The 13,329-nt window shown below is 42.9% G+C and overlaps 1 protein-coding gene across 1 annotated transcript in view; it reads left to right on the top strand.

Moving 5' to 3' along the window:
- The window catches only part of tncb (tenascin Cb), a 44,256-nt gene that overhangs the window by 24,308 nt on the left and 6,619 nt on the right, over positions 1–13,329 (top strand). Inside the window, exons 11-16 of the mRNA XM_069682810.1 lie at positions 3,315–3,590; positions 6,949–7,221; positions 9,154–9,276; positions 10,920–11,063; positions 12,306–12,425; positions 12,740–12,883. Coding sequence (XP_069538911.1) covers positions 3,315–3,590; positions 6,949–7,221; positions 9,154–9,276; positions 10,920–11,063; positions 12,306–12,425; positions 12,740–12,883 — 1,080 coding nt within the window. The remainder of the gene's footprint in view (positions 1–3,314; positions 3,591–6,948; positions 7,222–9,153; positions 9,277–10,919; positions 11,064–12,305; positions 12,426–12,739; positions 12,884–13,329) is intronic.

Here is a 13,329-nt window from a genome sequence, read left to right as displayed (position 1 = left end):
AGTAGCTAGGCTGCGACATGGCATGTCAGATATTCAGTATCCTTTCCATGTGTCTGAGGCTGCTCTGAATGTAGCCCACTGTTTCCATGAGGTTTCTAGCTGGTGGCGCAGGCTGAGGAAATAAGAGAAGTTCCTATTAACCAAAGGTTCATTTTTTTGTCCTTCAGTACTGCAGCCAAACCGAGGCAATGAATCGAATTCATTGTTAGCTACTCAATGTAAGTCACTCTGTCTCTGCCCCCCTCCCTCCCTTCCCCAAAGGCTTATTTATAGCATGTGGGATTATTATTATTTCTTTTTTCCCAATTTGTTTAAAACCAAAACAAGAAAAGACAGATGAGGTGATTGTGGCATGTTTTTCATGCTGCGGTCAGGGTGCCTCCAAGACAAACATTTCACAAGCAAATCCTCTAGTTATGCAACGACTGCCCATTAAACGCATGGCTACGGGCAAAAATCGATATGGCATGAGGGAGAAATTGGTGAGCAGCGGAAAAAGCTGTCTTTTGTTGCATTTTTTGGACTGCACGCTGCCAGGAAGAACAGAATACAGACTTCTAACTGTGTGTGTTTGTGTCTATGTGTGTGTACGTGTGTGGGTGGGTGAGTGCACAAGTATGTGTGTCTAACCCTGATGTCCACTTGTCTGTGTGTTCATGTGTGGCATATATGATTGAGAGACTTAGTGGCTAAAAAGACTGAGATTGAGTGAAACTCTGTGTGTGTGTGTGTGTGTGTGTGTGTGTGTGTGTGTGTGTGTGTGTGCGTGTGCGTGTGTGTGTTGGGGGGAAGGCTGGGGGGGTTTATATGGACATGTGTGCACCCTGCACAATGTTCATTCATGTGATAATTGTTGGCGTGAGCCCTGCTCCCCTCTGGTTTTGTGTGATTTGACCACGATGAACTGTGGGTCTGTCAGATAAAAGGCCACATGCTGGGACTCCTGTTAAAACATTGTCTCCGGAATCAGCAGCCCTCTAATCCACAGCCAGCCCGGACGATCTGCAGTCTTTATCATCTCCAGACACGTAGCGCAAACACTGATCACACTGGTTTTACAGGAGGGATTGAGAAAAGGAGGAGGGGTGAGACAAGCTTGGAGGGAGGTGGGGGCCTCTTCTGCCTGACAATCATAAAAAGGATTTCAAGTTTTTTTTTTCTGCTGAGAATCAATACCAGGCCAAAATGTGCTTCTGAAGATCAAGAGAAACAGAAGCAGAACAAAAGATAAACTTCAGCAGTTGTCCGAACACAAATTATAGAACTGAACGTCAATATTTGACTGCCATTGTAAATAACATTGTTAAAAACCCAGAGGAGTCTTAAACTATCGTCAGGTATCAAGTGTATATGTTGTGTTTGATAACCAGCCCAAAACAACTTGAACAACAGTCAATTTAAGGATCTATTGCCATCATTTTGAGTGTCTTACTTGCATGAGCAGCTGATTCTTCTGCAGAGAAAACATAAAGCATGATTACTGTCCTGCATGCGCTGACATAATCTGTGCAGTAGTACACAAGAGCACAGGCTTGATTCTCATCCTGAGATGAATGCGCTGCTGTAGCAAGATGTGAATGTATCAAATGGCAGATATCAGAATGAGCTTTGATATCTCAGGAGACCATTTGTTTAGTCAGGACACACATCTTCAACTGCATGTGACAACCACAACTGAAGGCTAGCTTAAAGGATTGGTTCACTGATTACCCCTGTGGGTATCTAGTCATAGCCACCTTCTGCCTTCACTTCACTACAATTGAGGTTAATTTAATTGAGTTTGTGGTGATTTAAACTTTCATTACCCATAGAACTTGCTGTTGTCACTTGGTCAGTGATACGACTTTCTATCAAAGGAAAAGTCCCCATTAAAAGATTTGTGAGGCATGCTTCTGAAAAGAGAGACTGCTGTTGTTATTTTCTTCATTTTCTAAAAAGCACAAATGAAATTGCTTTCACTTCCATTGTACTGAGGCTCAAGCTTGACACTGCCAAGCCTGAGCCGAAAAACCACGACAAAACAAGTCAGCACAACGAGATACCTCTGGGTATGTAAAACATAAATGTAACACCTGTCAATTATTGAATGAAAATATGTTTTCGTGAAGGGACTTAAAATAGAATTTAAGCTGTCTTTGGCTGGTGGAAAATGTTTTTGGAGCTGGATTTTTAATTGTGGATATTAAAATCAAAACCAATCTTTTTTGTAACCTGGTATCCCCTTACACAACACAACTACTTTCTCTTTGTCCCTCGTCCCTGTTGGCTCCATGCCAAACTGTATGTGAACAACAACATTGTGACTTTACGTACCTTAATAAGTATAATAGCACCATTTAGCTTTGTTGTGTACAACTATAAGGCCTATTTAAAACTATCCTCCTTTAGGAGCATCCATGGGGGTCATAGTTGTTGACATTCTGCATACAGGATATCTATTTTATAAACCATGTTTGTGAAACTGCTTATTAAATATTATTTCACACTTAAAAAAAATCAGAAGAACTCTCAGGAGAAAAGTGTGCAGCTGTGAACACAACACTGACTCCGATCCTCACGATACAGGGCCAGATTCTCTTCAGATACATTGGACAGTAAATGCATTATCCTTGTCAATGTGAGCTCTCACAAGTGATGATCAGCTGATTCCAGCAAAGCCCCCCCCCCCCCCCAACCCCATTACATTCCTATTGTCTACCATCCCATTTGTGCTCCACTCTGCCACACGATGAAAAGAGGATAATGGAAGCCTTGATGTTTACCTGAACCATCTATCTCCGTCTCTTTCTACTCTGCTCTCTGAATGCTTGCACACTCAATGGACTCCAATTACAGGCTGCTGCACGTGGCTCTCCATAGGTTTGAAGTGGACGGCGTACTTCTGCCATTCTGGCCGGGCTACGCTGCGCCTTCAAATGTTAATGGTTCATTCACAGCCATTAATGTTCACGAGCTGCATCAGCATGTCTGCCTGCTGCTTCTACCTTTAAGTCTTACCACTTATATGGAAATATAGAGGAGATGCCTATAGGCAGCCGTTCATAATGAGTCTTTTTCCCTCTGGCCTTTTGTAGTGGAAATCAGGGAATATTTCATCCCCAGACAAAGTGAAAGCCTTTCTTCCTTTTTCCCTACTGACAGCAAAATGTAATGATTGAAATACAAATAAGAGCTCATCAATGTCACTAAGGACTCATCCTGCTTAAGAAAGCTCAGTCTTGTCTGTGTTACATGTTTCACATGTTATCAAAAAAAAAAAGTGTATGTCTGTACCAGTCCTGTAACTTCATGTTGATGTATTTGTCATCACCCAGAGGAGGAGAAGCCTGTAGTGACCAACGTCACTGTCAGCAGTGTATCGTGGGACAGCTTCCTCCTGTCCTGGTCTGCTGAGGACGGGGCTTTCGAAGCCTTTTTGATCGAGGTTACTGACGCAGAGACAGGTGCTGAGTGGCAAAACCACACAGTGCCTGCCGACGCTCGGAGCCTCGCCATCTCTGGCCTCTCCCCAACCACCTGGTACAGGGCCAATCTGTACGGGCAGTACAGGGGGGCCCTCTTAGACCCTGTCTTTGCAGACACCATCACAGGTATCAACGCCGTCAACTCGCTCTTTCCTTTGCTTCCTTCTTCTTCTGCTAAACAAAGTGAATTAACCAGTGTTTTTCCATTCAGACTTTATAAACACACAAATTGAATTTATATTTTGCGCCTTCAACGTGAAAGCCTTGACGAAGGAAGGGGAGGAAGTGTACAGAGTCTGCTGGGGTGGTGGTTGTGGGGGTGATGGATGGGTAACACAAAAATAACACTTGCTCAGGAGACCAGAGGTTGTCCCCTATGAGAGCAACAGTTGAGGTATTGTAACAGACATAAGATTTGTAAGGTGACTTGACTGCCTTCAAAAGGCCACAAAACCTTACCAAGCCAAGATTTAGGAGAAGATTATAACGAAATATTGGCTCATCAGAAGTTCAATGACTTTTAAGAATAATCTAGAAAAAGTCATTCAGTAAAAGTGGAAATGAAACCAAAGGAAGCTAAATAATTAACTGAACCTTACATTTTTAGCACTGTCATCACAAAGATCTTGATTTGACAAATCTTTGTGACTAATAGTTTGTTCAACACCATGGACAAGGCAGCGACTCAGCTCCCACTGTCTGGACAAACTGTTGACCTACAGCATTGGAAGAACTGTTTAAAACAATGTACACAAAGACCATCTTTGTATCAGCTATCATGGTTAAAGTAGTTGTTAACAGGGTGAACAACATCTTCTTGACATTCAGACAGTCTGCACAATCTAAATCCTCAAACAATATCCTCCTCCTCAGCCATCCATAATGCACATATCCACTCCTTTGATGCAGCGGATTGTGAAATGGTTTAACAGCCACTGCCATACACACACAATCCCATTCAATCTATATTAGCTGCAGATCCGCATTTGATCCCCCTCGAAGCTTTCAGCCTGCCTGTTGGTACGAGTCCAGCCTGAAACAGCACCTGGTCTGTTTTGTGAACAAGCTGAAACACATAAAAAAGCTCAGTGTGCTGTTTAACTGGGGCACAACAGGTGTGCTGGTTTCCACCCCTCTCCACCAATCCTGGTGATTACCAGTGATTAACATGCTGTCAATTATAGTATGTGCCTAATAAGAAGGCTGTAAACAGTGAAACCAAAATGTGCTAATGATGCCTCTGAGCACCGTCAGCGTAAGCAAAATAAAATACCTCTTGAGGACTGACATCCTCGTGTGACCTTATAAAACCTTTTTGACTAGACTAGAAGGTCAAAAATAACCAGTTTTGGGTCAGCTGACATTTTTTTATGTGAGCAACTTTTTCTGAATTATCATTCAGCATTTCACTGATGAGGATCAGTCAAGTGAAAGAAAGATGGGAGGACTGACAGAGGACAAAAAAATCCCTGAGGCGCTTTTGTCACTTTGTGTGAGGCCTCTCTTCTGTATGCATCCCCAGTTCCCCCAAGCCTGGACCGCTCTTCATTCTCATGCTGCCATTGCCCCTGGGCTCTGGTGCTAGGGTGCCAGGGGCTTCTGGGGCCACGTAGAAAATGGCATGAGCTCAACACAGCCCATTGTCTGCATGCTAATGACTGGTGAAACCATCTTAACATATTTCATTAGCATCACTTAATACATAAAACATTCGCACTTGTGAAAACAAGCGCTGACTAATTTGATTATGTTATGCATGGTGGTCATTGTCGCTCTACTGGAGGAGGGTAGGAATAATAAAGTCCTTCTCTTAAAGAGGAGCAAGGAAACTTTGATAAACAGAAAGGGAGTTTAATACAACGAATGACTGATGGAACCACAAAGAGATTTGGACTGCGCCCAGAACAAGCTCAACTCAGCTGTGATTCATGTGACCACAAGCTGCTCTCGTAAAGTTATCAGGCGAGACTGGAACCAGCTCTGCTCGCAGACCCCATTTTCAGCAGGTTAGCTGGCGCCGGCGCTTACCTCCTCCAGTAACAGCCTCGCTTTTGTGAGCATGGATTGTGTTCCCCCAGGCCCTGGAGGGGGGGTATGGGATAGAGGGGGAAAAGTGGTGGTGGAGGGAGGGGGAAATCAGTAGCAAGCTAGCACATGTTATCCGATGGATGTGGCCCTCCCTCACTGACCAGCTAAAGCTGCCCGGCGGCTAATGAAGAGTGACAGCTCCCTAGGATTGGTCTGCTCTGCTTCTCATTTCCTCCGCTTCTTCTCACAACAAATGCCTCATGCGTTTTTTGCCTCACAATAAAAATAGGGGTTTCAGGCTAGTTCAAGGACCCCTGAGACCCTCACATTTGGTGTAGTGTTTTAATGAGCAGTGGCGCTGGGCGTCATTGAGGCTTTCCTGAGCCCACTTATATCTGCTTCTATCCAGGCTGCTTTACAAGCTCTGTCCGGTCCATGCATCCATCTGTGCTACCGGAAGTTTCTCCGGCTAATTAGCTTCAGCAGACTCATCCTCTGGAGAAACAGAGCTTTTTCTCCAGCAGCTGTAGGCTCATGCTGTCTTTCGGCCTCTCTTCCTATCACTGCCATTATTAGCTGCTGCTAATGACTGCTTAACTACCAGCTTCTCCAGCATCACATGCACACACTCCCATCTGTATGCACCTAGTTATATGTCTGCTCTGTATGGAATTGGAGATCCATTCTAAGAGAGGCAGCGGTTGTTTTACAAAGACTCTTTACTTTGAAATCCCTGAACTGCCCAAGAATATACATAGATATATAAGTGGTAGAATTCAAATGAATTATGTAATTTTAAAATAAATAATTATTTATTACTTATATATATATGTATATTTATAAGCAAGTGACAGCCACAGATGACTTTATTTCTCAGCATACTGATTGCTCGAGGGTGCAGATTATTTCAATAAATATAAAGAAAAAGCTTTGTAATTAATTGCCTACCTGAGCATTAATGTAAGTCTGAGTTAAAAAAACAACCTTTATTTTATCCAAAAATTTCCACCAGTGGTCTAGAACCCAACACAGACATGTTCAGTGGGTAGAGGGAAACTTGGAAAGAAGCGCCCCCTTCTGGAGCAAAAGGCAGGGTCTGTTGCTCTCAAACACTGTGATTCAAACAGATCCTAAAAGTTTCAATATTTCATCCTTCCCCGCATTAAACAGAACAGACTTTTTTTTACTATAAAAAGGTACATTTTGGTTTGGCTCAACAACCTTCTCCCTGTTGCCTGCAGTTCATGTCTTCCTTCTGTGTTTTCCATCAGATGGCAGTAAAACTCTTCTTTTTACGTTCTGCAAACTTTTTGATTTTCTAACTGTTGCTGGTCTTCCAAACAACTAATGCTGGCATTTGCACAATGACTGATAACCTCTCTCTCACTGCAATGTTCCTCAAATGTCAAAGCACTTTGTCACAGACAAGGAAAACTGACTTCCCTCTGTCACTCAGAGGCCGAACCAGTGGTGCAGGCTCTCCTAGTCTCCGAAGTGACCCCTGAGAGCTTTAGGCTGGCCTGGATGGCTGAAGAGGATGCCTTTGACACCTTTGTCATAATGGTCAGCGAGGCTGAGGGCCCAGGCCAACCAAGAGAGCTGGTGCTGGGAGCGGAGGAGCAAAGTACGGCCATCACAGATCTCACCGAGGACACAGAATACAAAGTCGAAATCTTTGGGCTCATTTTGGGGAGACGCTCCAAGTCTGTGACGGAGCGGGTGAGAACAGGTACACGTGACTAGATGGAAACAAGAAATCAGAGCTGAAATCTTAACTGCACTGGTCTTATCAACGTGGTCAATGTGGATGTCTTAGTGGTAACAGCATGAAACGTGGTCGTTAATACCTGTGATCTAACATTTGTCCTTAATTTCACAGATGTTGTGTTGACTAACCTGGTAACAAAAGCTTAATGTATTTGTCCAAGGCACCCAATGCTGCAATTTGACGAAACATTTAAAAAATCTATCTGATTTAATGCTGAATATTATTCAATCATGTCCAGCTCTGACTGCATTGTGTGCCTTGTGTTAACGGCTATACGTTGGGGTGTTTCAAATGTGTCTGTCTGTTCCTGAGTGGATCCAGCAGATAGCAGAGGGTCTTCTCATCAACACAAGGTTTGCAGCATACCCAGGAACACACACTGATCTCAGGGCACCAGACTGCTGCTGGATAAGACTAAGGCTGATGTGGTTTCACTGGTATCAATCTTCTTTTAAAAATGGGTTGTGGGCAGTCTGATATGATGGATATGAAGCAGCTATGTTAATCATGCATTATAACAGTAATGTTTCCCTCATTTCAATGGAGAATTTAGAATGCCATGATGGTCTAAATGTTGTGTAGATTGAAAGATCTTATCGAGTTAGAGTAGATAGAGTTATTTGGCTACACAAGTCTTAGAGTCGAGTATTAACTGGCGTCGATGTTGGAGTGACTATGATCATCGATTCTTCGGCCGCAGGGCGAGTTTAGCTATCATACAGCACTAGCTAACACTACACAGTCATCATTTAGCGTTGCATTCATAGCTCTGAGGACAAATAGGAAGGTCTTGTGTATAACTGCTGTTTATGATATGGATGGACAAGGATTCTGTAACTCACCATTCAGTGATTATTCATTGAAATGAATCATTTTCAGGCTGCAGGGCTTCTGCCTTCTCTGATTCGGACTCACACGACTCAAACGAACTGTTTAGGGCTGTGCTGAGCTAGGGAGATGTCAGTCAAAATGTGATCTGCCACACCCACACACTCTTGAGAAAGGTCTTAGCAGAACAATGAGGCGTTTTCTTCCTTTTCTTATCCAGGTTTTCTAATAGCTATTTTCTCTCAGATTTAAGTGGATGCTTCATGAAACTGCTTAACTTTTATATGATTTTATACCATATTCAATATTTTCAGATATATTTTCAGGGGCTTTAACATCTGCACAAAATTGGTCTTTGAGTATAGCAGCTTCAAACCTGAGCTGCCAAAAAGGCCCTTGAAAACTCGTATCAGTCGACCCCCACTCAGGACATTTGTTCTGCTCCTTTCTTTGTGTGGTCTCTTTCCGGTCGTCCTCCCAAATGTTGTCTTTTTTGACTGCCTGGCCCCATGTGTCAGAGTCGCTCTTTGTAAAGTGTGTGTGTGTGTGTGTGTGTGTGTGTGTGTGTGTGTGTGTGTGTTGAAGGGGGGCTGTTGTCTGTGTCACATACAACGGGTGTCTATGGCTGTGTCCCCTGTCCTCCCTGGGGGCAAAGGCTTTACTCTTGGGTTGCGTGGCGCATGTTTCACTTTTGTGTTGCCATGAAATGGGGGCAAGTTAATCTCCTCAGGTCTGTCACGCAAGATACTGTGGCTCACTGTTAGCTGGGAAGGGTCTCTCTCCGTGAGCCCAGGCCTCTCCTGGCCCCCTTTGTCTGTCTACTTCTCTCTCTTACGCACTCTCTCTTTTGCTCTGTTCTAAAACCAGTGCCTTTCAGTGGTGGAACTGCTCTGTCTACAATAACAGTATACGTGTGTCTTTTGTTGTCCGCTGCTTCACTCTAAAGCAGAAAACTCACCACAATAGTCCTCACCAGTCTAAAGGGAAGTACACATGTTGACTAAACCTTCTGTTTTTTTTGTTTTGTCTTTGTCCGGCCTGCTGTCTCCTCTTTATTTGGGCCAGACCTGGGCTCACCCAAAGGCATCCGCTTCTCTGATGTCACCGACACATCTGCCACCGTGCACTGGGTGGTTCCAAGAGCTCGAGTGGACAGCTACAGGGTCACTTATGTGCCTGCTCATGGAGGTCAGTATCCTCAAGTGAAAATAACAATCTGCCCACTTATTGCAGCACTGTTCCTTGACTCATTAAAATACCCCAAAATCAAACTGAACTGGGAAAAAACTAAAGGAAGGAAGCATTTACAACATAAAGAAGAAGCTTCTGAGCTGTTTTACCATCACATACATTCCTACTTACAGAAAGAAAAGGGACTCTAATATGTGATGCTTCGATTTCTTCCAAAAAGTTTGGATTTGGTATTAAGCATAAGGTTATTATTGATTTGCCAGTATGGACTTTCTTGCTGCTTTATCAACTACCAATCAGTTCAATGCTCAAACACTGCAGGGCAAGTTCTCCGAGGACAGACTGATTCTGCCCCCTAGTGACAAGTTATGGGTACTTCTACTTAATAAGGGACCTCTACTTAAAGAGTAACTGCACACTGTGACCTATTAATTATACTGCTGTACTGTGATGAAATGCATCAATGCTGGTGTTAATATTGACAATTCTTACCAAACGTATAAAAACTGGCATTTCATGGCCGTTTTATATCAGCCCTGGACCTTGCCAGCTGATGGTGAAATAGAGACGACTGTTTGGGACAAAATTACATCATGAGATTTCTACAAAAAAAATGTTAACGCCTGTCAATGCACATGCGGTCGGTGCATGCCCACTTGCATTGCCTTGGCTCCGAAACCTCCGGCGTCAGGCATTAGTGGGGCTGGAGCAAACGGCTCGAACTGATAGGGATGGGACCACCACGGTCCTCCACCACACTAAAGTGCACCTCAGGGGACTCTGGAGGGGAGAAGTCTTCCACCTCAAAAGGTGCCCTCTGTGGCATGTGTGCCTTGAGACTCTGAGTCGTTCTCTATTTCTCTCTGGCCAGGGGAGGGGCCGTCACTGAGCTGCCAGACACACCCACCCCCCCTCAGCCCCTTGCCCACTTTGAGCATTTTTCAAAATTGTGCAGTGGGTGGAGTTATGGTCAGACCCAATGACTGTATATAGATGGACAATGCGTCTCTATCTGCTCCCATTGCACGAAATTGATGCCAAAATGTTTTGGCTTCACTTTTAGGGAGCTGTCATGTCGTCCATCTTTTTATACAGTCTATGGTCAGACCTGTGGGTGCAGTTACACTTTAATACTGGTTAGAATAGATTCTATCTAACCAAGTGTGATGACTTTTCCATTATGAGTTGCAGACCACAGTTTCTGAACATGTGAAAAGTTTGTCAGGAGAATATGTGGAAAATGTTCCAGTGCTAAAATAACAGACGTAGAGGGGCAGCTGATAACAATATGAATCTGATGGTTTAAGAAGTTAATACAATCTTTATTAGTAAAATGTTTCCTATTAAACTGTATTTTCTAAATTGAATTCATGTGTCTTTTATCAAGGTAATGTTACATTTAAATGTTCTGCTTGGAGGAAACTAGAGCTCTGATTTACCCTTAAAACAGCTTTCAAAAGTAAAAGCAGATATAAAAAGACAAAACTGCATCAGTGTGAGTAAGATAGTGTGTTCAAAGATAACAAAAAAACTTGAAGATGAGCAAAGGTCCTTCTGTGAGGAAAAATGCAGTTTGAAACGTGAAAGAATGCCATTATCCTAACAAGTGCTAAAATCTACACCTTTGTTTTGACTCCCAGGTAATGCAAAGACACTGACGGTGGACGGCTCTGAGTCTCAGACCGTGCTGCCCAACCTGACGCCCGGGGTCACCTATGAGGTTACTGTGGTCGCTGTCAAGGGCCAGAGAGAGAGTGAGCCTGGATCAGACAGCGTCACCACAGGTATGTGGCACTAAGACACACAATCATCAATATCACTTTGTGCATTACGATGATAACTAAAGCGGGAGATTAAAATATTCATTTTTCTGATTTTTTATCTTTTAATAATTTGCTTGTTGGTTACAGCAGAATTGTCCAGATCATAGATCGTACTGCATCAGCTGGGTCTTAAACTCACATCCTTTGCCACCAGCAGTGTTTGGTGATGTTAATAAGCTGGAGAAATGGGAAAGTTATAGGTGGTTTCGCACTAAGACAGTGCCCAGGGCAAGCTCAACTCAGTTGTGATTTATGTGACCACAATGCAGTCAGCAGGTTTGTGGAATCAGCTATCCATACATGAAAAGGAAGATTCCAATCTAGTGTCTAATAATGAGTTATCAAAACAATATCCTGAGAATGAGTGCACTTCTTCTCGACAACATAGAATGTCTGTAATGTATACTTGCAAAGATGAATTACTTCTTCAGTAACTGATTTCCAATAGTCATAGTTTACATGAGGATTACATTTTACATACTGCAGTGAAGTCTGTACAGGTATATACTACAGATTATGTGGCACTACCTGAGTGGAGCTCAAATAAAGTAAGATAAAACATTTTAAAATAAAGTTAAAATCACACTCACACACACACACACACACACACACACACACAAAGCATGCATACACATTACCTACGCATACATAGACAGAGTAGCAGATACAGGAATATTGCACTTGTATAATAAATGAGAGTATCACTTGTGTAATAGACTCTAGAGTAAGAGGATTGCACTTGCAAAAAGTAAAAATGACAGTATTGCACAATGGTTTGTCTGTGATGCCTCTAGTGCTGTGTTCAGTATGGTGATGGCTTTGGGGTAAAAACTGTTCATGAGTCTGTTGGTGCGCGCTTTGAGCAATCTGTAGCGCTTCCCTGAGGGCAGGGGCTCAAACAGGTGATGAGCAGGCTGAGGTGGGTTTTTCAGATGATGACGGTCTCAACTGCTTAAAGCATCTGAATTGTCTGTTCCACTGGATCTACATTTTATTATCAGTGATTACTACAATATTTTAAATATATACTTTAGACTATAGAGCCACCATCAGGACTATTAGCCCCCAATGCCACTTGGAGAAGATTGGCACAGGCATAAGCGAGGACCTGGCAGTGAGGCTGCCTATACCCTTGATATGATGTACCTTTGTCCATAGGGAGATATTTGAGTAACCAGTGCTGAATGTGTTTGTGTGGTACAGCTCTGGATAAGCCCCGTGGTCTGACTGCAGTCAACATCACAGACACTGAAGCTCTGCTGCTCTGGCAGCCCGCCATTGCTACAGTAGACGGATATGTCATCACCTACAGTGCAGACTCAGGTATCTAAAGTATACACATGCATGTGCACACAATCTGACACAGACAATAAACTATAAAATTATATGAATGAATACACTTTGTACTTTAAAAAGCAACTTTTTTGAAAAATGTTTTTTTTTTTTTTTTTCTTACAGTTTTACATCTGTGGGTTCTATGTTTCTTTCTATTGCATTATTCCTGTTGTTCTGACCCTCCATTGTTGACTCATGATCAAGAAGCTGAGTTTGCATTCTCCTCTACAATCAGCCTCTTTGACCCGGCTTGTTCATCCTCCATGTGTGAGCTTATGGCCTGCATGTTTGTATCGTTCCAGTGGCTCCAGTGATGGAGCGCGTGTCAGGAAACGTGGTGGAGTTTGAGATGAGCTCTCTGACACCTGCAACTCTCTATACTGTGAAGGTCTATGCTGTGAGGGACTTAGCCAAGAGTGCAGCCACTACAACTGTGTTTACCACTGGTGAGGACTCTTGCCTAAAAGTTGATTACTTTTTTGTAACAGATCAGGCAAAACAAGAAAAGTAACTTTGTTTGAGCTGTCACTCGTGTTGTCATATGAGACCATTCCTCTCTGTTGGTGCTGAACTGTTGGTGCTGCTGACGGCTTTTTCCAACCAGATAAACACACATTAAAAAGGAGTTGTGAACCATGACTAAAAAGTTCAAACTAAAAGAAAAAAATTGTTTGTGTTTGATTATAGACTTTAGACTTTCTGATCATTGACGTAGCTTGTAAACGATCTTTGGTACAAACTGCATATAAATAAACTATAGGAGAACCTTATTCTTAAAATAAACTGCTTTCTTGATCATTATGACAGAAGTGATGTGTGAATAAGAGATTAATTGAAACACAAATGACATCACAAAAAAGGGGCTTACAGCAACTGGCAGAGGGATTGGCTT

This window comes from Semicossyphus pulcher, unplaced genomic scaffold (genome assembly GCF_022749685.1).
Source record: "Semicossyphus pulcher isolate SPU_LCO1_2020_fin unplaced genomic scaffold, fSemPul1.0.p SCAF_6, whole genome shotgun sequence".
NCBI lineage: Eukaryota > Metazoa > Chordata > Actinopteri > Labriformes > Labridae > Semicossyphus > Semicossyphus pulcher.
Note: the sequence above shows the minus strand (reverse complement) of the source record. Positions and strands in the feature narration are given on the sequence as shown.